The sequence below is a fragment of the Zootoca vivipara genome, chromosome 1 (genome assembly GCF_963506605.1).
Source record: "Zootoca vivipara chromosome 1, rZooViv1.1, whole genome shotgun sequence".
In the NCBI taxonomy this organism is placed as follows: Eukaryota; Metazoa; Chordata; class Lepidosauria; order Squamata; family Lacertidae; genus Zootoca; species Zootoca vivipara.
This window is the reverse complement of record NC_083276.1, coordinates 113,395,707-113,422,962: the sequence shown is the minus strand read 5'-3', so window position 1 is coordinate 113,422,962 and position 27,256 is coordinate 113,395,707. Positions and strand designations below refer to the sequence as shown.

At 41.7% G+C, this 27,256-nt stretch overlaps 1 protein-coding gene across 13 annotated transcripts in view; it reads right to left on the bottom strand.

Moving 5' to 3' along the window:
- Nucleotides 1-27,256, bottom strand: part of ZNF385B (zinc finger protein 385B) — a 148,070-nt gene that overhangs the window by 9,944 nt on the left and 110,870 nt on the right. For all 13 annotated transcript variants that reach the window (XM_060280536.1, XM_060280541.1, XM_060280543.1 and 10 more), the window contains one exon: nucleotides 9,299-9,461. In XM_060280536.1, coding sequence (XP_060136519.1) covers nucleotides 9,299-9,461 — 163 coding nt within the window. The remainder of the gene's footprint in view (nucleotides 1-9,298; nucleotides 9,462-27,256) is intronic.

Here is a 27,256-nt window from a genome sequence, read left to right as displayed (position 1 = left end):
AGGAGACGCTTGGGGATTGGAGAGTGAAGAAGAGATGCAGGAGGAGGGAGAGGATGCCACCCAACAAAGTCTTCACAAGCAAACCATGGCTGGAGAACCTGTGGCTGCTGCTGGATCCCAGCTCCCATCATCCCTGACAATTGGTCATGCTAGCTGGAGGGGTTTGCTGATGGGAGCCACAAGCCAACAACAGCTAGAGGGCCCAGGTGAGCCACCCTAATTTAAACCTTTTATTTAGTTCTTCAGGATAATCCCCCATTTCCCTTACTCACATCTTCCTCCCCTCCTTCTGTTTCCACTCCTTGTGTTAATTATTAGATAGGGAGCTCCTCAAAGTGGGGGTTGTTTGTTGCTGTTGTCGTATTTTTCATTATGAAATGCTGTGGACATTGATGGCAGTATATAAACAATAGGTCCCCCCCCCTTTTTTAAAAAAAAGCCATGTTATATACAATGAGTATAACCCAGTGACAGGAAACTTGCAAGGGATGAATAAATTATTATCATGTTTTCAGGCAGACTTTGACAAAACAATCATGACACCTCTGATATAATTTAAACAAAGAAGTGAACACAATCAGGCACCTACTAAGTAATACTCGGCTTTTGTGAAAGATTGGAGAACTGTTTTTCCTGCTTTCCTAATCTGGCACATTCAAGAGATGCAAGGTTATAAAAAACGGAAGCAGCAGCACGTCTTATTTATCTGTACAGGGGAGTATTTTAACAACACGACTGTTTACCACTTCTATAGCATCGTTCAGGGTAAAATGAGTGGTGACTAGGAAAGTTGTCCCTAGTTAGCTTTGACACCCTGTCACCCTGGGCTCGCGATCCTGGTGTGTTTCCACAGCAGGCTGCAATCCACCTCATCCTCACTCCTTCCTTTGACAGCTCAGCAAAGCTCAGGAGCATGCCTTTCATTAGTTTTGCCATTCGCATAAAAGAGGTACAGACTTCTAAAGCACCTGCAGACAGCACCTACTGGAATATATTTCTCAAGAGTGCACTATATTCTCCCTTTGTTCTTGTATCGAAATTTGAACAAGCTGTTGCAAAAAAAGCTTTGACAGTTCCGGGAATCCTAATGCTATGGTAACAATAGCACTTCAGAGGAGGGAAGGAGTTTTTGTTTTTTTAAAAGTTTTTATTAAGGTTTTTTTTTATATGTTACAAAGCAAACAAAACGATCTGGTCACAAATGGACATGGGAAATATTTAGTTTTGGCACTGTTCTTGTATTCCTTAAGCAATGAACAGAGTAAATATTTGTTTTGTGATCGATTTTTTAAATGTTGAATGTACTTTTCCCTGCATAGGGCAGATATGTAAACTCCTTTCTCATTCTTATTTATTTATTTTATTTTAAAATAATAACTCCATTTATGCTGAAGTCTTGATGAAAAAATCCCTCTAATTAAGTATAACTTTAGGCTCAATATGACAAAAGCTGTTGTCTCTTATGTTATTGCACTCATTGTCCTGAAGTAGTTTTCATGCATTTATTAATAGTTTGCTTGTGTATACTACTATACACAAGTATAGTACTCTTCGTGGAGTCACGAAGAGTCGGACACGACTAAACAACTAAACAACAACAACAACAACAACCATATTTATGCTGTGCTTTTTTGTACAAAAGTGAGATACAGGCCATCATATTTTGATTCCCCTACCAACCCTTATTTCTTTATTTTATTTATTAGATTTATATACTGGCCTTGGTCATAACATCTCAGGGCAGTTCACAGAATAAAATACAGAATAAAAACAAATAATTAAAACAAAACAGCAAAACAATACCCCCTTTCCCACAGGCACATTTAAAAGACTGTAGGGTATTAATCACCCCCAAGGCCTGATGGAAGAGGAATGTTTCCGCCTAGTGCCTAAAAATATATATTGAAGGTGCCAGGTCGAAACTCCCTGGGGAGAACATTCCACAAATGGGGAGCCACCACCCGATCTCATGTCGCCACCCTCCAGACCTCATGTGGAGGAGGCACATGAAGAAGGGCCTCAGGAGATGATATCAGGGTCAGGGTAGGTTCATATGGAGAGAGTCGGTCCATGAGGTATTGCGGTCCTGAGCCATTTAAGGCTCCCCTCTGCCTGCAACCCTTCACCCTTCTCTACTGAATGTGTAAATAACTCCTAAATAGTTAATAAAAATGACACCATAAAAATTAAAATGTATGACATTTTATGAATGTTCAATACTCTTGAGTTATAAGAAATTAAAAATTAAGAACAGTGCACATGGCCATTAGTGGCAAGACAAGATGGTGTTAAATGTGATACTTTCCTATGGCCCCATCACCATACATATACACACCCCTGACCATTTGGTCCATTCATTACCAACTCTGGGGTTGCGGCGCTCATCTTGGTTTACTGGCCGAGGGAGCCGGCGTACAGCTTCCAGGTCATGTGGCCAGCATGACAAAGCCGCTTCTGGCGAACCAGAGCAGTACACGGAGACGCCGTTTACCTTCCCACTTGGAGCGGTACCTATTTATCTACTTGCACTTTGACGTGCTTTTGAACTTCTAGGTTGGCAGGAGCAGGGACCGAGCAACAGGAGCTCACCCCCTCACGGGGATTCGAACCGCCGACCTTCTGATCGGCAAGCCCTAGGCTCTGTGGTTTAACCCACAGCGCCACCCGCGTCCCATTCCACATAAACGATACCTTTTCACATTTCCAGAATGATGTAGAAGTGAAGCCGAATTAAAACCACAGTGTAAGACTTAGGCCTCAATTTGAGGGTCTTCAAGCGGTTGTTTGTTTTTGTGTGTTTTTTTAACCAGTTAGTTATTGATGCTCTGGGAAAGGGTACAATGGGGGTTGGTTTTTAAAAATCACTTTAAGGAGCTGTATGACTTTTCCCCACAAGCCTTTGGGGTGCTCTGGAAGGCTAATCAAATGAAATAAATAATTAATTCCAGACAGAGAGTGAAATTTATATATTTAACATACAGAAAAAACAGTAACTTTCAGTAAAAGGTTTGGGGTTGCCACTTTAGATACCTGGCATATCTGAAACAAAATTTAAATTGACGTTTCTTTTTTCCCTACCTGTTCAAAATGCATTTCTTTCTCCGAAACAAAATAAGGCAACTGAAACTTCGGAAAAGTAGTCAATTAGCTGACAGTCACAGAAGACTGGGTTGTGGACCAACCGTCTGAATACTAAGGAAGAAACTGTTCTAGTTTAGAAGGCTCCCTACCCCAACCAAATGTTTTTAAGGTTCAGGATCACTCAATTGCAAAATTAATTATTATTATTATTATTTGAAGGGCAGGATTAATAATATATACCATAAATGGCAGAAAGAGGGTAATTAAAAAGTTGTTCAAGGACATATTTTTTAATTTCAGTTCTAAAGGCTTCCTGTCCTGAATCATTAAACACACATACACACACGCACATGCACAAACAAAAACACTGCACCACATTACTCCTTGACATTCATTAAGACAAAGTTAGGCAGATTTGATAAGGAATTTTAGAACAATTCTTTTTTCTGCTTTACTGCCCCATTTTCTAAATAATGAGAAACTAATGGGTGTCACTCAGAGTAGCAACTTCCTAAATGGTTGCGCATTCTATTGAGAAATGAGGCTTAAGAGGGGGGAAAGGGGAAAAAGAACCATGGGGATGGTGCAGAAAATAGAATAACCCTGTAGACCTGCATGCAAATCAGCTTGGAGCAGAACACCTCTTAACTCTTTCCGTACAACATCTTTCCATTCACTTCTCAACCAACTCAAGCTGATGCAAGCCAGTTCTGAAATCAGAATAGATTGTACAATTAAGGAGTTTATACCTGCCACGAATTTAAAGGTGGAGGTCATATTCTGATAGTGCTCAATCAGAGGCTCAAACAATGGCTAATGCATGTTCAGATGGGGGAGAGGGGCCTGGGAAGAAGAACTGGTCAGAGGTGCCATTCTTCTTCTCAGCGGATGAAGGGGCAAAAAGAGATCAAGGCAACCACTGTGGGGGTTGCAAATCTAGCAGCTTATCCTAAAATGTGAGAATAATCCTGACTTACCTTCCAAGTCCCGGACTGCAGAATCCGGGACCGGCAGCCGTGTGACACTGGAAGTTGCGTCAACGTAACTTCCGGTGTCGCCCCGCCCATCTATGGGCACCAAAAATGGCCGCCGACGACACCGGAAGTCACGTCTACGCACTTCCGGTCATGTGTAGATGTGACTTTTGAAGCCGGCGGCGGCCATTTTTTGTGCCCATAGAAGGGCAAATCAGAAAAAAATGGCCGCCGGCAGGAGAAAATAACGGAGAAAAACGGGAGACGAAGTGATACGGGGGACCACTGGGAAAAGGTAAGTAAAAACAGGGGTTTCCTGGGGAAAACGGGGTACTTGGTAGCTATGAATCCTGAGAATAATCACATACGATCTAAAAGACTGGCGGGGGGGGGGGGAGATACTGAACGTTTACCAAAGTTGCACCTTAATAATTTATCCAGATTACTTTCCCAGCTATTGTGAAATGCCTGTGGAACAACAGGAGCACTTATTGTCCCAGGTGATGCAAATTAAAGGGAGCACATATATATGTGTGTGTAAGCAAGGTGTGTGTGAGAGAGCCGGGGGGGGGGGGGGGAGAGAGAGACAGGTGGACAGATAAAATCTGGAATTAAAGTGTGGAATTGAAATTCTGAGAGCAGAAAGCCCAATGTTAATATCTTAAATTGTCAGTTATGATTTGGGATGAAAGCCGCTTTCCCTTTCAGTCTGCTCAGCCAATGCCCTGTGCCCTTTTGAGGGAAGGAAAAAGCGGCATCTGATTCTCATGCAGAAGTGCTGGTTGCCTCGCAAAGGACTGGGAGCTGGTGCTCAGAAGAGGAGATGCTTCCCTTCAACATGGGAACAGGGACTCCTGCAATGTCCTACTTTTAAAGTTGTTTTTGGTTTTTAAAAAACCTGTACCCCCCCCCCCAACATTCTGTGCCACAGTGGAATTGACCTCTTTTTTTTCAATAGTGAATATAAAAGCAAGGACCGTCAACCTATTTTCCAGATGGTAAATACATTTTCTCAACAAATTAGAATGAGTGCTCCATAGCATTAGTAGCTGAGGAAATAATCTGAAACTGAAACTGTAGTAGGGTACTGAACTGGGGTATTAGTTGGAGGCGTAGTACCTCTGGGGGGCGACACCTTCTGGGGTAATCCATCCACCTTTGGTCCCCACCCTGCTCTCAGCTCCACCTATGGCTCCTAGAAGTTGTCAGGATGCCACAGTGGCCACACCCTGGGAACAGCTTCAACTGGCCAGCTAAACCAGTGTTTCTCAACCAGTGTGCCTCCAGATGTTTTGGGACTACAACTCCCATCATTCCTGAGCACTGGTCTTGCTAGCTAGGGATGATGGGAGTTGTAGTTCCAAAACATCTGGAGGCACACTGGTTGAGAAACACTGAGCTAAACCAGGTGAGGGTAGCTGATGGGTCTCAAACCCTGGGTGAGTTAGGGACCTCCCTTGAATGCGAAGACAGGCTCTGGAAGACTGAGTGGACAGGACCAATAGTGGGTGCCATGGTCAAGAAGGCAGTCTCTGCACTTATCATAGAGGGAGGGATGGGGCTCCTCAACTTGGGAAGGTAGCCCATCTAGGAGAAGGAAAGCTCTGGTCCTAAACCTCTGCTCCCTAGCGGAATATATTTGGGATAAGAACAGGCTAAACCCTACAGAAATCCAGAATGGAATCCCTAAGCTTTGTACACCTCCTTCTGTCAACTCCTGCAGTTCAGCTGGTGCCAAACATATTCCTCTGCTTTCCCATATAGACCATATCAGTGATGCTGAGAGAGGAGTCTTGTCATCTGGGCACCCCGGACCGCAAGACACAAATATAAAATTAATGTAATTAATTAATTAAAACTTCAGTGCTGCTAACACAGAGTTTTGTCTTCACCTCCAGAGGAGCACTCCGTTGTCTCTTGAGACGGGCGGATGCCAACAGCATAAAAAATATTGCAGAGTCCTAGAAAAAGAACTGTTAGGACTAAATATTGAAATCTCACAACTAAGCCCAAGTTGACACCACTGAGACAAGATCATAGGCAAGAGAGGCTCAGAGGGAGCAATAGGCCCCACATTTATATTCTGAGAAGCATATATTGTTCTCTTTTATGTAAAAAAACACATTTGCATTTATTTTCTTATCCTTTATATCACAAAAGGAAGATACAAAAATGTGGAATTCAAATTTGTGACCCTCCAACTCTGAAGTATATTTGTTTTGATTTAGAATGTGTGATCAGAGGATCCTTATTTTCATTTGATAAGTAAACAGGTGCAGTTTTGAGTAGCTGGGGCACTCATCTTGTTCAGTAGCTCACGAAGCTGAGTATCTTGACTATTTAATTCAGTTTATTCTGCCCGGAGAGAATTTGTGAATGTATGTGCACGTGTTACGTGTCTTTATTGTAGGAGTTATTTTTATCATCATCTTCACAGAGCTAAGATTGGTTTTGTGGGGTATAAATTAAAACTGAATTACTAATTCTTGGAGCTACCTCTTTTGCTTCCTTCCATCAGCCTTCAGTTCCTAAGGCTGTCGGGGACATTGAATTTTTTTTGGGGGGGGGGGGAGAGATGGCTGCTTTGAATTTCTGAGCAAGTGTGGCTGAAGATGCTTTCTTAAAACCAGGCATCCCCAAACTGCGGCCCTCCAGATGTTTTGGCCTACAACTCCCATGATCCCTAGCTAACAGGACCAGTGGTCGGGGAAGATGGGAATTGTAGTCCAAAACATCTGGAGGGCCGAAGTTTGGGGATACCTGCTTAAAACCATCTCCACTCCATGGGTAGGTGGTCCCATGTGGTTGTCTGTCCAAGTTGCAAGTTTCAGTTTGGTACATGATCACTTGTACATCATCCCTGAACCAATTGGGCTAGTCACTAACTCTAAGGCTGGATCTACACAGATATAAAAACGCTATGAAAATGGTATGAAACCCCCCCTATAAAATATATATATACAGTATGCAATTTGCCATTGAGCTCTACATTGCCATCTGGTGTCACCTTTTTATAATGCACTTATAATGTTATAATTGCAAGCTGTGTAGCTGAGTCCTAACATTAAGCTAAGTCACTATCCAAAGCACAATTTGTGAAGTGCAAAACATTTCTTCTCAGGGTCCACATTTAAGCTGGCATTTATAAATAAAGGTAAGAGTCATGCAGGGTAAGAATATATTTCAAAACATCTACTTAATACAATTCAAAAAGAAATAGCAGCCTGTTTCATTCCACTGCATGTGGAACTAATGATGCCCCTATGGTCTACTCTATAAGGGACTGTAATGTTCCAGGACTATTCATGAGGTTTACCAAGGTTTACTGGTTTATGCAGAAAGACCAGAGCACGGCTTCCCACTAGATTCTGCTGTCAACATTACCAAGCAAGAGTTTGAGAAATGTGCTATAGGGAGCACCTATGGCCTTGTTTACATGGCTATTTGCTTCCAAATATCTGTAGAAGAGTCAGAGGTTATTTGCTGCAGGCTTATTATTGTGAATAAACACCAGAGTGTCCCAGGGCACTGGCTACATAGGCAAGACCCCCAGCCCCGACCCCCAGCCCTCTTGCTCATTATTCTGAGCCACTCTGGGGCATGCACACTGATCCAGTGACAGGGGCATATGTGTGAAAGTAATCCATTCCACACATATACGTATCCCCCGCTGGATGAGGAACCATGCCTCTAGAAGGATGCTGTGTTTATGAACCCTGGCACTAAATCCCTGTATACAGTGCTCAGGGCTGGCTCTGTGTGTGTGTGTGGGGGGGTGCTGTCTTTAAGCATCAGTTGAAATTAGCAGCCCTCTCAGCTCTGATCACCTATTTGGCAGCTGTGGAGCGAGGGGGTTCTCAATTTTGTACCACCTTTCCCTACTATCAGGAGAAAGGGAAGCAGCTCACTGGGTTTCACAACACTGGCCATCAATTGGTTCACAAGCAGATGAAGTTTTAAATGCTCACAGCAGTGCCATGAGCAGACCCACTGTTGAGTGTTCATACCTTTAGATCACAACCAGCATGTATTTTTCTTCTTCTGGTTGCCGTATCAAAGAGCTGGCATTTCCCTCCAGGAAGCTAGGTGACTCTCTGCAAGTTGTTACCGTAGATTATAATTCACTACAAATGTAGATAACTTCATCACTGGGATGAAGTCTGGATTCCATCCACCTTTGCATACCTCGGTTGACTATGCCACATTTGAAAGCTTAACTTATCCCAGGATGAAAACAAGACAGTCAAGGAGCTATCCGACGGCTCTGTTTCTCCACTTCACATCACTTTTGATAAAAATGATTTTCTCTTACAAACACAAGTGACTAAGGTTATCATCTCCATCTCAATATAACTGACAGTGTTAACAAGCTCAGAGCATGGAGCCACAGACAAATGAAAACTCATAGACAGCAAAGCAGGATTTGATTGATGCCACTTGGAAGCCCAAAGGCAGGACTGTCACACCATCTCACCTCCTGCACACAGTTGAAACCCACCATTTTGATGTTGGATCTTAATGTAGACCGGGAAGCTGCTCTATTGCCACATCTCTACCGGGCAATTTCATCTTTGCTTGTCCTCAATCACAACCTAAATGGTTCAGCTGGACAATGGATATGCCGGTCAAACTGTACAGGGAATGTGACCGTCTGTTTTAACTGATCTGTTTCCGTTTTCAGAAAAGACAGCTTTGTTAATGATATTTCTTGTCATATTGAAATACACACTGAATCCTTGGTGGCAGCACTAAGAATGGATGATTCTGATAATGATAATCATATGGTCTAAGTAGAACTCTATGACTTTACACAGGAGGGTGAAATAAGCCTGGAGGGAAAAGGGGTCTGGTTTTGCTTTTTGTTTTTGCAATCGGAGACTTGGATTAAGCTGCAAAACGTATATTGAATCTTATTCTCCACCTGTGTGGTTTGAAGAAAACAGGGGCTGTATCCAGTTGAACAGTTACACTAGTGTAATGACCCTCATGTGCTCTCTAAAAGTGCTCCAGGGAGGTTGCAGAAACCCCCAGAATAGATTTAGGGGACACGTGACAAGCATGTGTGGAGAAGAAGTTACATTGGAGATCTAAAAGTTGCTAGTGCAACTCCCTAGCTGAACACAGTCCATCGGTTTTGCTCTTCACAAAGTATTTATCAACACCGTAATGGATAGGAAGCATGCAGTCAGAATCTCACCCAAAAGAAGAAGGAGAAGCAAAGAATGTATAGAATGAAAATTGACCTGATTTGTCAGAGATGCTGGCTGGGACTGGTGTAGCAGAGCAGTTCGCATTAGCCTTTGCGCTGTCCTTGGAAGCACCAGCTTTGGGTCTATTTTTCGTTGCTTCTAGTGCTTTGACCTTCTTGGCATGTTTACTTCCTTTGTAGTGGGCCTCGGCCTGGCTCTACAAAGGAGAACAAATCAGGCTCACACTTTGCACTTCATATCACTTGACGGATGACAATGTAGAGAGAGAGAGAGATAAAAAGTTATACAACTTTCAATAATAGGCACCACATTTCTTTGCCTGACAAGTTTTCGTAGCACTTTATATTATTGATCTCGCTTTTAAAAAAATGTATTCAGGAGATAAATATTAACAGAGATTTTTTTTTTAATGCAGAACATTAAGAGGAAAATATATCAAATTTAGAAAATGCATATTAGTCTGATTGCTAAGGCTGCAGTCCTAAACAGAGAGAAGTACCGAAGCCTACAGAAATCAGTGCACATAAGTGCATATAATGCATACACTTGTTGTGCATGGTGGTCTTTATCTTCTGTGTACCCCAGTACAGCTTGCAGGCCTTTCAATGTGAATGCACTTGGCCAGCCACATATTATGTCCTTCTATGTGCGTTGAACTCACCTTTCCTTCCTAAGGTTCTGCACTCCCGGGCTTGCAGAAAAGCAACAACAGGAGGTTTTATGGAACCTCCATTGAGGCACCTTATGCGGTTGGTAGATTTCATTCATTTTGGGAGCTGGCAAGCTGTGTAGGCCTGTGTACCAACATAAGGCTACAAATAGTTAAAGGTAAAGGGACCCCTGACCATTAGGTCCAGTTGTGACCGACTCTGGGGTTGCGCGCTCATCTTGCATTATTGGCAGAGGGAGCCGGCGTATAGCTTCCAGGTCATGTGGCCAGCATGACAAAGCCGCTTCTGGCAAACCAGAGCAGCACATGGAAACGCCGTTTACCTTCCCGCTGTAGCGGTTCCTATTTATCTACTTGCATTTTGACGTGCTTTTGAACTGCTAGGTTGGCAGGAGCTGGGACCAAGCAACGGGAGCTCACCCCATCACAGGGATTCGAACCGCTGACCTTCTGATCAGCAAGCCCTAGACATCACTACAATGCCAGCAGGTGTGTTGGGGTTTATTAAGACTATGTGATTCATCAATTTCTCATGGGCATGAGAGTGCTGATGAACACACACTGATAGGGTTGCCAGACTCAATAGAGGACAGGATTTCTGTGCCTTTAATTGCCCTGCTCTCTTTTGAGTCTGGAAACCTTAAAGAGAAACCAGCAGACCCTTTGTTTAATTTCCAAGCAAAGGGTCTGCTGGTTTCTCTTTAAGGTTTCCAGACTCAAAAGAGAGCAGGGCAATTAAAGGCACAGAAGTCCTGTCCTCTATTGAGTCTGGCAACCCTACACACTGAACTCCCCCATTTGTTTTAACGATAGAAACAGATTCGTTTCCCCACAAGCCTTCATTCCAGGGAGCAGCACTTCATTATTTAATCAGGCAATTAATGGGGGAAATCTTTCTATTAATGGGGGGAAATATTGCTAAAGTCTTAAAGACATAAAATAATTGGATTATTAGTCATACTCAGAGTAGATCCACTAAGTGGGTTTGCTCTGGGTGCAACTTAGTTGGATATCACTCCAACCCCTTATTTCTCAAAATACAGCAATGCTGTAGATTTTGGAGCATATAATGTTCAAATTTAAAAGGTATGGTTCTTTCATAATACTAAGGAAAAAGGCATAATTGCTGGCAAAATTATACATGTCAGGTTGCAATCCTATGGACACTTACCTGGGAGTAAATCTCATTGAACTCAATGTGATTTACTTCTAAGCAAGCATGTATGGGATTGCGCCATACTATACCTCTAACAGGTGTTTGGGTTTTTTTTAAAAAAAAGCCAGACCACTTTAGAGGGATGGCTGCTGTATATATTTATTGGGTGTGTTTTACAATCTTTGAACATTTGTATTCAGCTTCAATCCAATGCCCACTTATATGGCGGTAAGCCAAACTGAACTTAATGTGCAATGTGGCTTTCTTCCACATGTATAGAAGACATGCATTGGATTCCAGCTGCTAACTTTATGAGGTTGCTTTTGTGCATTTTATTTTCCAGAGGTGCACAGTGGCGTCAACTGGGTTTGCTTGCTGCATTTCTTAAAAAACAAAGCGAAACCTATAATGGCATTAAAGGGTAAGTGGGGAAACCAGATATTTTCAGTATTAAATGCCCTAGACATTGTTAATATGATAGGAAAATTATCCATTGACCACGGCAACATTATCATAACAAATTTGTTCCTGAAATATTGTTGACTGAGGTGAGAGAGCATTTCCCGATACAGTACATATTTAAACCCAATGTTTACTTAACTTAAATAACACAACATGGACATGCCTGTGCCATTATTGAAGTGTACATATTAACTATTTAAGTTAATATTATAAGTGTAATAAAAACTACCACACAGGACCCCCCCCTCCCATTGGCACATTGATTGGGAATAAACCCCACTCATTTTAGCAGCAGCAACAACAAAATGCTCCCATCTGACATGTTTAGAGGTGGGGCAAACAAGAAATCATGCTTTTCATAAAGGGCACAGAGATATTGCCACAACTTGGCATCTCACATATAGAAATACAATGCAAGAGACATTTCTTGTATCATGCAGATGGTACTGTTAAGAATACCGTGGCCGACATGAATTAGGAAGGTTGCACTTTTGCTCATTGTGTTAAAAGTGAAAGCAAGCCATAAAACCAAGTGCCACAACACCTCTGCTGGGTTCCAAACCCTCTGGGTGTTGTTAAATCTTTGTTGCTATAGGAAGGACAACTGTATTAGTCTCAGTGAAACTAGGTGCCATTGAACAGTCACCTAGGGACATTGAGTAATAACAAAGCCTCGTCACTTGGGTGCAAGTGATGGGTAGGAACAGATGGAACGGAAGGGAAAACACACAAGTGCATCTGTGTTCAGCAACACAGCCCTCATGGATCTGCACTAGGAAAAACAGCCATTAAGACCCAGCAGATCGGCTTAAGGTGCATGTGATGCAAAACACCAACTTTTCCACCTGGAAAAGGAATAAAACATACTGTATTTCTATATTGTATTTTTTGGTAGGGGACTGTGCAGAAACTTTAAAAATAAAAATAAAATAAAAGAGTTAGCATGGGGAGGGGGATATCCAGAAACTTAGGATAAATTGTTAAAATATTGGCTACAATATTTATAGCAGAGATGCTAAGGATGACTTCTTGCAAAAGTATACATCCTTTTCATTATTATTAGGCACCACACAAAGAGGGAATCTGATTAATACAATCTTAAACATGTTTACTTTGAAGTAAGTCCCGCTGAGTTCAACAGGGTATCTTTCCAAGTAAGTAAGCTTAGGATTGTACTGTTAATTGAATAATCACTACTTTTACATGTACAGTACTTAAAGAGACACTACTCCATTTAAAGTTAAGCCATTTAAAAACAACAATTCACCTTTTGAATTGGTCACTTTGCCTGAGATATATGCTTTTATTAAATATTAACAAGTTGTATGGTGGGTTGTTATTAAAAAGCTTGATGGAGGTTTTGCACCGTCACCATCCTTTACAACTTTATTTTAAAAATATTTCTTTTTTCTTTTGGTAGGGAGGTATTTGAAGTAAACTGTAGGATGTGTTTTCTATATTCCTCACATTGCATTTCTGAGCGCCGCTACCTATTTTGGAGCTGCTTTTAGTTTTCTAGAACAGTGTTTCTCAACCAGTGTGCCTCCAGATGTTTTGGGACTACAACTCCCATCATTCCTGACCACTGGTCTTGCTAGCTAGGGATGATGGGAGTTGTAGTCCCAAAACATCTGGAGGCACACTGGTTGAGAAACACTGTTCTAGAAGCTACAGAAAAATAAACCATGTGCTCAATGTACAGTACATTTATACTGCTTCTGTAAGATAAAGCCCAGAATGGCTCGGACTAGGGTGTGAGAGGAATAGGAGATAATGCTTTAACTTTTGGATGCAAAGCCTGAGGGAGAGGTTAGGTCCACTAAGTCAGAGGCAGGGAAGCATTTTGGGGGCTGTAGGCCAGGTCCTTTTCAGGGTCTAGCCTTGTGAGCTAGACTGGACAAGTGGGTGGGGCTGCCCACCTGTCAATCACTTGGTGTCAGGTGATTAGGAGCTCTGATTGGAACTTCAAAGCATCCCCCACAGCTAAAGCCTGCTTTCTGCAGGTATTTGGTGTGTGATCTGTGCAGGTTCCCTAGGCTTCCGCTGTACTGCCTTTCATCATGTATGATGCTAGACAATCTGTCATCATATATGATGTCGGAGGGTGGGGTGAGGAGGGGTGGTTTGGAGAAAACAGCCTTAGAGACCAAATTTGAACCCCTGGTGGGCCAACTCTGGTCAGTGGGTCAGAGTTTCCCACATAGCTGCCAAGTTACCCCTTTTTAAAAGGGATTTTCCCTTATGCTGAATAGGCTTCCTCGCGAGAAAAGGGAAAACTTGGCAGCTATGGTTTCCCAATCCCTGCACTAAGTTATTAAAAGTCTTAGGCAGTTCTGGCACAGCTGCCAAGTTCCGGCCTGAGAAATAAGGGACTGGACCGGAAGTAGCAGCCCGGAAGTAGCGCTGCCGCCATTTTGGAACTGGGCGGAGCATGCTCAGAAGCTACTTTTGATGCTGCTCTGCCCTGTTCCAAAATGGCCACCACACCAGAAGTCGTGCTGCAGCCATTTTGGAACTGGGCAAAGCAGCATCAAAAGTCGCTTCTGAGCATGCTCCGCCCAGTTCCAAAATGGCCGCCGCGCCAGAATAAACCGGCGGAAAACAAAAAAATCCATTTTTTCCGGCTGGGAACAGCTGGAAAAATGGGGGTTTCCCCGGGAATATGGGAGACCTGGCAGCTAGGAGTTCTGGTCAAGAAGACAATCAGTAATCCATACATTATTCAGTTATGTTGCTTAACACTCCTATTATATGCTCAGCGTTCTGTAGGTTTAAATAAACAATGGTTGAGCTTAAGACATGCAGTGTGTCCTGCCACTTGCTTTATATGAAAACTGTGTCAACAGATGGGGCCTGCTCTGAAGCTATTTCATCTCCAGAAGCTAAATCTACCTGGGAGGATAGAAGGAAATATACCCCCCCTCTTTTTCTTTCTTTGAAAAAAATGTGATTTTATTTAAAATGTTTGGAAGATACCCTGATGAAACCATAAAATATTGGTATTATCAATTCTTTTGTAGGGAAGTGATCCAAATGCCTGGTGGTCTAGTGGTTAGGATTCGGCGCTCTCCCCCATTTCTTCTCTCTCTCTCTCCTGTTTTCTCCAGCTTCTTTGTCAAAGGGTCGGGGATCTCTCATATTAAAAAAAAATGCAGTTTCTCTTGGTTCACTCATTACCTGTGAGGAAGCGGACAGGGGAAGGGTTGGGAGAGCTTGGGCCACCATCACAGCTGCTGTTCTTATTACCTAAGTATTTTTAATACTTATTTATTCTGCCATTTCTCCAAGAAGCTTGGGTTGACTTGCGCACGGTTCACACGACCTAGTTTCCAAGGGCTGAAGCAGCATGTGAAGACAAGGCCTATGGAAACTGAGAAGCAGGTGTTTTCTGGGGTCAATGGACCTTTCAATTGCCATGACTGTTTGTTAAGCTTTCAAATGGCTACGCAACTTTCAAACAGATAGTGTCCCTTTAATTTTTTGGACTGTAACTATGTTTACTGCATAGCTTGCGCTGCTGAAAAAGGCCCAAGGCAAAAAAACCAAAAGACTACGACATGATAGACAGAGGTGTACTGAAGAGAAAGGCTGATATTGGCAATGGGGATGCCTGCAATATCAGTGATAAACCTACTCCTGGCTTTGATTCACTTCATTCCTCATCTACTGTACATGAAACCTGTTGAAAACAAACAAAGTCCAGACATATATTAAACTAGTTATAAACTCAGTTATGAAATATATCAAACACTTAACCAATGAACACCCAAGTGAGATACTTCAATGGAAAGAAAAACAACAATAACACATGAACAAAATCTTTTAAATCTGAAATCCCCACTACTAGTGAAGATGGCATTAATTAAATGATGGGTTAACAGAAGATCTTTTTATACGTTGTGTTTTCTGCAACAAATATCTCAGTCATATTTTTAAAAGGCTATACACAGGTTTTCAAATGTACTCCTGGGGCATGCAGAACTAACTCCAACTATTGTCACATAGACTGATTTTCATTGGAAAATATATTGTAACACAATCTACAAAGCACTGCTTTTTACCTTTGATAGTTTCAGTTCTCCAAAGGTAACCATTATCTCAAAGTAGTCTGAGCAACTACAGGATTATATCATCATAAAATTGTAGCATTGGAAGGAACCCTGAGCATCATCTAGTCCAACCCCTGCAATGCAGGAGTCCACTCCAACATTTGTATTAGGGCTCTTATGGGAAGAAGAACTAGGCAGCAGTTTGGTGTGTGTACTATTGTAAATTCACCAGCCTTTGGTTGTCTTTGTAAGCATCTATATTATTATTATTATTATTAACTGCAATTCACAACATAAAATCACAATATAAAAAACACCAAGTTTTGGGCCTGCTATTTTCTAAATTTGCAGTACACAGAGATACACCATCTCACAACCTTTTGATGGGACTTTCAACAGATGGCACCTGCAAACAGGGCCAGACCAAGACATTTTGTTTCCCATGGTGAAAACATTACACCTTCCCGTTCCATGTACTAAAGCCAACTGGCCTTGTAGCTGATTCGTACTTAAACACGGATGATGGGACAACGTCCTCCACCACACCTGAGGAAAGTAAGCTATCTTTGATGGCACAGTTAGGCTGTGGGGCACACAACTTGTCACCAATCCCTGCAAACTCCCCCTCCCCTCCCAGCCACATCTGCCTCACTCTGCCTAATGTTTGGGCTGAACCTACCTACAAAACGAAATCCATAAGGTTGTGCCACACTGTGGGGTGACGACACAAAGGCATTCTACTGTTTCAGCATCTTAGGAGAACATTTGTCCTAATTCAACAGAGGTTCAATAGAGGGCCCATATTCATTTCAGCATTTGACTGTGTTGATGGTTGTTTCTGAGCATTGTACAACCAGTCATCTACCTTGAAATCCCACATTCCATCTCTAGAACATATATTTTGATGTGATGCTTTGTCTAAGCAGGAAACTCAAGAAAAAGGAAGATAGTTCAGTGTTTCCCAAACGTCCCCTCCCATGGACCACTTAAAAATTGCCGAGGGTCTTGGTGGGCCACAACATCATCAGTCTGTTGAGCAAGTGTAATGCACTGTGCTAAATACTGCATGATTTTAATTGTATTTTAATTGCTTTCTAATTTCATAGATATTTTATTTTGTTGCATTACAAACTGAATTCTATAGAATACAAGAAAACGCAATATAAGAAATTGAAGGCGTGCTAAAATATAATTAAAATTTAATATACATATTTAAAGAGATGGATGCACCATCTTCTCTGTTCATCCATTGATCCACAGGCACTTGAATGACGCTTACAGACCACAATCTGGGAACCCCTGAAATAGTCCATATGAATGTAATTATATTTGGGGGGGGATAAATTTTTTAATCATTCTTTTTAATTTGCAAATTTAACAAGAGAAAAGCAAAACAAAAGTACAGTATACCAAGAAATGAACAGCAAATCAAATTTCAGTGTTTTGCTCTCAGTTATTTCCTACTTAGCAATTTGAATTAGGGATTATAAAGGAGCATAAGGAAACTCACTACTGAGAACCTTCTGAGAACATATTTTCAGATGCTTTTAATGGCTTGAGGCAGGCACGAGACATTACTTTGAATTCTCTTTATGTACAGATTTCTTTCTTAGCTCTGGATTGTTAAAATTACATGATTTGTAACAGAAGTTTGGGAATTCTTTTAACATTTTAATATGGATGCATGAAGTGCTGCGAACTTTAATTGTAGCTTTCTGTTACCTGATCTTGACAAAATTATATACCCTTTCCCCTTACTGGCTTGCATCAATGAAGGAGCCAGATGGTAAGAGAATAAGCGTAAGGCAACTCATTACTTTGTGTAGTGATGTAATTCAGCAGTACTCTCATTGCACTCAAGGATTATCCTGCACAACAGCAGAACTAGAGCCATGTATTATATTTCAGACAATATTCTTGTTTGCTTTTCTGTCACCAGCCAGCATAGCTGCCCTGCCAGATACAATGACAACAGGCACAACAACACTGCGATTATGAAAAGAGGAGCAGGTGTAATGAAAAATAATCTGACCCACTTTTTCCATTTCATGACCCACCTTGCACAGTATATTGTTTGATTTGAATGTGTTTGTATTGTAGGACACAATTTTAGTTTGCTGGGTTTTGCGTGTACTGAAGAAACCAAAACATAATCTCCCTATGCAGACATAAGGACCAACTGTTGTTTGTTTTCACAAACCATGGCTAAGCATTATGTCTGAACACCTAAATCAGGCATCCCCAAACTTTGGCCCTCCAGATGTTTTGGACTACAATTCCCATCTTCCCCAACCACTGGTCCTGTTAGCTAGGGGTCATGGGAGTTGTATGCCAAAACATCTGGAGGGCCGCAGTTTGGGGATCCCTGACCTAAATCATAGTTAAGGATGGCTGCAAAACAAGATCATTTATTTATTTCCCATCTTTTCCTTCCTCCCAAAGTGGCCCAGGGCAACAAACACCAAAGCAAAAGAATACGATTAAAAAATAAAAACAGAACATTTAAAAACATTTAAGAATATCTAGAAACATTTAAAAACTGCCTAATAACCTCACAGCTAGCAGTTTCTTGGTTGCCAGAAACAGCATATTTCAGCCATCAGGTATGTCTTTAAATCCCTCCTCCCATCTGAATAAAGAGTGAGACAAATGCAGCTCACCTGAGAGGGCATTCCACAATAGGGTTAAAATTAACTGGGCAGCACCACATGGCAACAGTGCCAACAGAGCCTCTCCTGCTGATTTCAGGGTCTTAGATTGTTGTTACTGGATGAGGTGGTCTTTTAGAAACCTAAGCAAGCTGTTTAGAGTTTTCTGCACCAATACTAACTGCCTGAACTGGGTTCAGTGGCTCACTGGCAGTCAGTGCAGAACTTTCAAGGCCTGTGGCACATGGTACCATTGTGATGCAATGCATTATAGGGAATCATACACACCAAATAAGGTTTTGGCATTCTGAGCATGCTCAGCTTTGTGGCAAACTCTAACCAATCACAAGGAAACACATCATAAAGAAACAGTACTCATGCTCAACACTGCGGTAAAATCAGACCAATCACAGAGAGGCAGCATTGTCTGTACTCATGTGCCTTATAAGGAAACGGGGAGAGGGGAACTAAGCATTCTGATTGGATGGAGGATTTGAAATGTATTGGAATGTATATAAACTATATGAAAAGGCGTGTGCTCCAATGTTCTGGGCCCAGTCTTTGTGGAGCAATCCCACTGGATCAAACTTCTGCGCAGAAATAAACTTTGGGCTCCCTTTTTCGTACACACACACACCCTCATGTGATTCTTTGTTCACTCGTGAGATAGGCCAGGCTTTCCTTCAACAATTGGGCTGCACACTCAACCTAGCAGCTGCATTAGCTACAGCTTTTGTGTTATCTTCAAGGCCAGGCCCACATAGAGTGCATTGCAGTAATCTTGCATGAACAACTGAGACCAGGCTATCCCATTCCAGAGAAGGCTGTAGCTGACCTGTGTGAGGCCTCAGCATTTCTAGTCCCAGAAAGCACTTGGTATGCCGGTGGCAAAATGGAATCCAGGAGTGTTCCCAAGACTACAATCCTGCTCCTTCAGGGGAATGCAACCTCTGACAGAACAGGTTGTCCACACAGCAACTGCCTATCCACAGTGCTTGCACCTTACCAGAATTCAGCTTCAGTTTATTGGCCCCCATCCAGCCCCTCACTGCTTTCAGACGCCTGCCCAACATGGGACTCTTTGCCTCAATTTTGTTTGTTTGTTATTGCTACTCTATAACATGTGGTCTGTAATGTCTTACCACTTGAATGTATTCAGGAACTCTGTAATCTATTTTAGGGGTCTGCTTGATATTAGGATTCTTTTTTTCTTTTTTGCATGTACAAAGCCCACACATCAGATATCTCTTTTATCTAGTGTGTTTGTGGATTGGGTATGAATCTTTAACATGGACATGCCATGGACCACTTGAATGAAACACTTGTGTCCATGGACCACAGTTTGGGAACCCCTAGCATAGGCCTGTTATGAACCGCCCTGAGATCTACAGATGAAGAGTGGTAAAATGGTACCTTGGGTGTCGAACGTAATCCATGCTGGAAGACCGTTCGACGTCCAAAACATTCAATAACCCGAGGTGCAATGGGTGGTTGGCAAATTCCATTGAGAAAATGGAGAAATGCGCCTCAGAAGCCGTTCGACTTCCAAGGCGCGTTTGAAAACACAAGCATTCACTTCCGGGTTTTCGGCGTTCGGCTTCCGAATCATTCGGCTTCAGAAATGCTTGAAAACCGAGGTTCCACTGTATACAAATTTAATGAATGAATAAATAATAGACAAAAGCTAGCTGGTTGGACCAACAGGGTTATCTTAGTATAGGACTGCTTCCTAGTTTCACTACAGTGAAATATTAGTCTTATGTGGCTCAAAAGAAACATCGTAGAACCAAACTAGGAAACTACCTGAGGCGCCACAATCCCCAAGGTGCCTGCCTCAGCTACAAAAGCGCCTTGCGGAGAGCAAGCAAGCTGCCATCTTCACTTCTGGAGGAGGCAGGTACAGAAGCAGGTTAGCAGCTCCTTGGCAGTTTTGATATTCCCTCCGTTCCAAGGGACAGGATTGAGAGCATTCCCCCCCCCCATCTCTACCAGCTGCCTGGGGGCAAAGTCATAGTTGTGAAGGAAAGGAAACAGAGAAGTGACAGACATTTTTAAAAAATGAAAATAAGAGAACAGTCATCCCAGTTAACTCTTGCGTGTTTAAGGTGCTGTTGTTATATAGATCTACACTGGCTCCCAGTATGTTTCTGAGCACAATTCAATGTGTTGGCGTTGACCTTTAGAGCCCTAAATGGCCCCAGTCCTGTTTACCTGAAGGAGCAACTGTACCCCCGTTGTCCAGCCCGGATACTGAGGTCCAGCTCCGAGGACCTTCTGGCGGTTCCCTCACTATGAGAAGTGAAGTTAAAGGGAACTAGGCAGAGGGCCTTCTTGGTGGTGGCATCCACCCTGTGATGTCAAACAGATAAACAACTATTTGACTTTTAGAAGACATCTGAAGGTAGCCCTGTTCAGGGAAGTTTTTAATGCCTGATGTTTTCTTGTGTTTTTAATATTTTGTTGGGAGCCACCCAGAATGGCTGGGGCAACCCAGTCAGATGGGAGGCATAATAATAATAATGGTAATAAATAATAATAATAATAATAATAATAATAATAATAATAATAATAATAATTGCAACAACACACGGGAATTGGGCAGCATTTTAGTTTAAGCAGGGCAGTAAACACCACCAGCTCTACCTTGAGTCATATGAGTTTAAATAAGCTGTGTGTCTTACTCAACTAATGTTAGAGACGGCCTGCTTCATAATGATACATTGCACTAAGTTGGACTTTTATTCCCACTCATTTAAAATATAGAATCATAATTATAAAAATTATATGTATGGAGCCTGGTGCTTGCCTTCCTTAGTTGTAACTAGGTTGGGTAATGGCATGCAGATTAGCCAGTTGCCACCCACTGCTCTTCAAATCTAAGCTCCATAAAATATATGTCTGTTATTCCTTTGATTATTCTGGCCTTTCAGATGCACTCAAAACTTCTGGATGAGGTGGCAGGGGTGGGGGTGGGGAACGAGGCATGAAAGCTTTATAATTTGAAGGAAGCAGTCTATTCTCATATGTGTAAATATTTTAGATTTGGTCTTAATGAACAGCAGCTATTTCTTTTGAAGATCTTCTGTATGGAGAAATGAAAACCTCCGACATTCACAACTTTGCTTAAAACTCGAGGCTGGAGAAATAATGTTAAAGAGACAACCCACAGATTACAAAATCCAGTGATGGGAGCCATTGCTGCAAGTGATTAGTTAGGATGGATAGCTATGGAACAGAAAGTACAAATATGTAATTCAGGCATATAGATTGACTACCAATTTGCAAAAAAAAGAGAGAGCGAGAGCTGGAGAACAGCAATCCAGTACCACACCAATTGATCTCCATTAACAGATCTCCAGTAAATTTCTCGCTGGATTTGGGCTCATTTGAGGCTTATCTGAAACAGCATATAAAGTTCCTATTAGGAAATGTTTAACTGATCTAATAAATAAGGTAGAGTTCCTTTCCCAGTTTTTCTAAAAATCATTACAATAGTTCCAAAGTATTGGTAATGTCTTTTAAATTGCAGCGTTATAGCAACCACTCAGGAATATTACACTGATAAGCGCATTACCGTATTTTCCCCGTGTATAAGACTAGGTTTTTCCCCTTTAAAATAATGTCAAAAATTATGGGGCGTCTTATGCATGGGGGCATCTTATAGTCGGAAAAATATGGTAACTTATTTTAAGTCACTATGGCTAGGAGAAATCCAGCCAGATGAGCAGTGGAATTCTTTCATTCAATCCTGGAACAGAACACCAAAGGATAATATTAAGAATGAAGTACTGCTTTTGATTTTATGTTTGTGACAAAGGATTATGCTGTTTGTCATTCTTTATGCTGTGTTTATGATATACTGGTTCTTTGAGTTAATTATATAAATAATTATATAAATAAAGACTAATTGCTCAGAGAAACTTCTCATCATTAGAAGCTGCTAAAAATGTATACATTTACATTAATGCTAAACATATGGAATATGTACACTTAATTGGAAGATATAATCATGGGGATGAAAAAAACTGAGACAAATTCACTATTCTGAGGCCAAATCCTCAAAAACAAACTTGTTAACAGATTAGTCCGTATCAGCTAAAAGCATGGCCAGCCCTAGGTGTGCATTCTGCACATACAATGATATGAAATTCCTCACTGTTCCAGAAATGGAAATGGAAAAGTAACAATCAAATGCATGAAAAAGTAAAACGAACAAAAAAGTAACAATTCTGAAGATAATAGCAGGGCTTTTTGAAATCTTGTTAACCTTTAGTTTATGATAGCTATAGTCTACACAAAGCCTAGAGATTGTTTACTGAAACCCCCAACACTGTGAGCACTAAATATCAAACAGTGTTAAAAATAAATTTTAAAATCGCAAGCTTCCTCAAGTGTTTTATTACAGTTGTATGTGTGAATCAATCATTCTTTCGCATTATAATAGCACTTCTATTTACTTCTAAAGACTACACATTGCTGAAAGCTATGGAATGGGAGAGTATTTCACTCTTGCCAAAGCTAACTTTAAAAATATAAAAAAGAGACTGAAACTTTGACTCCGTTTCATAAATCTTACACACCAGCATCCCAAACATATTCAGATCAATCCAGCAATAGTGGTCCATGAACAGAAACAAACTGTGAATATCATAAGTCTGTCTCACATGACTACTATAATTTTAACAGTGCAAAACTCTGTTTTTGGAACTACCAAAGCTGCTAGATTATTTATGTACATGTCATTCTCCTGATTACCTCCAGGAGCAAGTTAATATGGTTGCCTGGCCCACGTTTTTCTGAATTTAAATACAGCAGCAGCAGCAATAACAACAACAAACAACAACAACAACAACAACTTATTACTTATACCCCGCCCATCCAGCTGGGTTCCCCCAGCCACCCTGGGCGGCTTCCAACAGAATATAAAAGCACAATAAAACATTAAACATTAAAACTTCCCTTAAAAGGGCTGCCTTCAGATGTCTTCTAAAAGTCAGATAGTTGTTTATTTCCTTGACATGAGATGGGAGGACATTCCACAGGGTGAGTGCCACTACCAAGAAGGCCCTATTAAGCTTACTAAGGAGAAGTAGGACTGAATGTTGTTACCAAGGCAGGGGCTGCTTTGAATTGCATTCTGAAGATGATAGATGGATAGACAGATGATAGATAGATAGATAGATAGATAGATAGATAGATAGATGATAGATAGATAGATAGATAAATAGATAGATAGATAGATAGATAGATAGATAGATGACAGACAGACAGACAGACACAGACAGACCCACCCACCCACCAAGTGAAACTAATGCAAGGCTTTCCTTACAATATTCCAAAATGCAACAGTTTCCTCTGCTCCTCCAATTATCAGTGCTTTTTGCATTTTGTTTATTAAATTTTTTAAATGCAAAACAGGGTATCACTGTAAATGACACAGAGACAGGAGAAACATAGATCAACCCTTTACTAATAACCATTAAATTGATTCAAATGGAAAACTAAGAACTTTTGTTAAAAGCTTTGTTAAATAGCCTCTGTTGAAGAGAACTTTCTGCACATTATGCCCCAGCAGCCTGTAATCATGTAATATTTCTGTCATGTTGGAGCTGAAGTGTTCATCATTTTGTCAGTTCTGTCTGCAAAGAAGAGAATTACCTTCACAGGCTCCCTGAGATTTATGCTTTTAATTACCACCTATCTGCTCCAATACCCTCCAAACTTAAAGAATCAATATAAATAGTCTTATTTAGACAGGGGTGGGGAATGCTTGACAAAAATTCCAACTATACTTTTTTTGGTGGATTTCCACTTGTTGTTATTGATTCCTTCTACATCTTTTGTATCCGCTAGCAATTCATCTGTTTTTAAATGTGGTCCTCGCCTTTAGAAGTACCTAGTACAGGCCAGGAACATCATAAAATAACAATAAATGGCAGTTGGAAATTTGCAGAAGTTACTTGTTGCGTGTCGAGGTCCCCAAGCCACCTTCAAATAAAACACAATTCACACAGATTTTTTGTTTAAGGTTTTTAGCATTTTTTTTGGCCACAACTTTATTGATTACAGAATGTGAGTGGTTGCTTAGGCATTGGTTCACGACTATCGGTTCCCACCTAGAGGTAGGAACAGAACTGACATCCACAAGCCTGCGAAAGTCAGTAAGGGAAAACTTTTTTTGGGGAGAGAATAGAGCTGGGTGCCAGGCCCTCACCTCTCCCCAAATGCTCCCAGGGGCTTTTGCGTGGCCCTAGCCCTTTGACAGGGGTTTGGACAAGAGCATGGCGAGCCCCTGGATTCCTTTAACGGAAGACCCTTGCAACCATACCCCCTCCACCAACCAAATTGAACCAATGGCTAACCGCAACCTTACAAGTTGTGACGATTTTGCTACGCAGTAGGCAAAATAAAAATAAAAAATGGCAACGGCCAATCAGCCAAATGGAAAAATTCCTACCAGGCCCCTGCCCCAAAGCAGACGACCCCATGGCAGGCATAGCAAGGTCAACGCGAACAGCCCTAAATATAGGGAGGATGGGCAGGTGATCTGATGCATGCAGCGAAAAGAGGCAGCTCAACGCTGCATGCAGGGAATTAATAGCCCCTTGGCCGTCAATAATAAATTGCAACATTAAATTCTTCCCAACGACCAAGAGGTGCCCAATAAGATTTGTGGCCATCCAAACTAACCCGCCCAGCAACAGAGGGATGTCTTGTTTGCCACCACCCCAACACGTGCTCTCTATGAAGGAGAACACGCTTTACCGAACCAATGGATTCAAATTACAAGAAAGGAGATTCCGACTAAACATGACGGTAAACACTGTTCTACAGCAGAATGGATTGCCTTCAGAGCTGGTGGACTCTCCATCATTGAAGGTTTTTAAGCAGAGGTTGGGGGGCCACCTGTACGGAATTCTTTAGCTGTGATACCTGCATTGCAAGGGGACCCTTGGGGTCCCTATCAACCCTACAATTCTGTGGTTGTTTTATAACCCTAATTCGTGTTTAAGTATTTTTAGATTGTATGTATATTTGGATTGTAACATCCCTTGGGGCAGGGACCTTTGTAAAACTCCATGTCCATAGATGTTGAAACAATAACAATAATAAGTTACCTGGATCTGGCCAGGCGTATCACTTAAGTATTTGAGCATAGTTCCATTTCCTGGATCTTGTGCATTTACTAACAGATAGTGGAGTGGTGTAGGCTTTGAGTTCACCCCTCAAGTGTTTAGGAGTGGGCAGGAAGGGGCAGTGAATCAGGGCCTCCCTGTCTTCATTTTCCATGCCAACAATGCCTCTATCAACTTGGTGGATGTATGCATAGAGATCCACAGCAGGATTTGCAGATCGGGAAAGCTGTATTTTAGATACTTGACATTATAGAGCTGTTTCAGGGACATTCTGCCTAAGACGGAACAGCTGCCATAGAGGATAGCTGTCACATGGCAGATGGTGGTAAAGCTGTACACTCTTGAAACTGAGCTATTTGGGATTCTTCTCTCTGTGCTCTGTTACTGTTTGACCCGCTCTGTTGGTTAACACAAAAAGGCAAAAGGATAGAAACAAGGCTTTGTTGTTGCTGCCACTGTTTAGAAAAAAAAGTCAATTGAAACACCAAAAGACCAAATACACTCTTTAATTAATTGGCTGTTATCTGTGCATACAAATGTCATAATTATCACAAAACTGGAAGGCAGCAAAAGGCAAACTTGGTGTGAAAGCTAGTGTTATGTTTAAGAGGCTTGCTATGTTTTGAAGGTGCAGACTACAGGTGAGAGTTGAATGTGAGGCAGCTAATACAGAACAAGACCAGTACTATTTTTCTAGAAAAAGAGGTGAGCTCACCACAAACTTCTCTCTTGTTCTCTTATAATGGCAATGGCACCTACATGAGAGGCGCTGGAACTGAACTATGGTGAGCTCCAGCTGAAAAAAAGCCAGGTCAAAACTATCCTCCAAGAGTTAAGTAAATGAAACAACATGTTGTTGAAGGAACCTGACCTCTTGTCTCCAATGATGCATCTGAGAGAACATCACACAGTGGTTTCAGTGCCAAAACTAGGATCTGGGAGATGAGGGTTCAAATCCCCACTCAGCCATTGATCTAGGGCAGGCACGGCCAAACCTGGCCCTCCAGATGTTTTGGGACTACAATTCCCACCATCCCTGACCACTAGGGATGATGGGAGTTGTAGTCCCAAAACATCTGGAGGGCCAAGTTTGACCATGCCTGATCTAGGGGATGTTGCTGTCTCTCAGCCTAACCTTTCTTATGAGGGTTGTGATGAGGATAAAATGGAAAGGGAGAGAACCATGTATGCCACCTTGAGCTCCTTGGAGGAAAGGTAGGATATAAATGTAGCAAGCAAATAAATACAGTCAAACCTTGGTTGTTGAACGCAATCCGTTCCGGAAGCCTGTTTGGCTTCCGAAACTTTTGATAACTGAGGAGCGGCTTCTGATTGGTTGCAAGAGCTTTCTGCACTCAAGCAGAAGCAGCGTCAGAAATTTGGCTTCCGAAAAACGTTCGAAAACCAGAATATTTACTTCTGGGTTTTCGGTGTTCGGGATCCGAATTGTTCAAAAATGGAGCTGTTCGGGAGTTGAGGTTTGACTGTAATGTTCTCAAAAAAGGGACTCCTTCTCAAATCCACTTATACGAAGGGTTAAATTTTGGCCTTGCTCCCTGAGTATCAATACAAGCCTCTTTGAACCAATGGCTAATCTACAGTGATGTCAAGAATTCTTTGCAAACATTCATAGCAGATAAAGGACTCACTCAATATCCAAAAAGCCAAAGTGCTGCAACAACAAGCACAAAACAACCCTTATGCAGTGCCACAAATCCAACTTAATGGTGTAACATTGGAAAATATTGATCACTTTTCCTAGCAGGGCAGTTATATTTCCATAAGGGCCAAAATTGATGCCAAAATCCAGCATCGCCTGAGTTCTGGGAAGCAGAGCTTTCTGCCAATTGATGCGCAGAGTGTTTGAGGA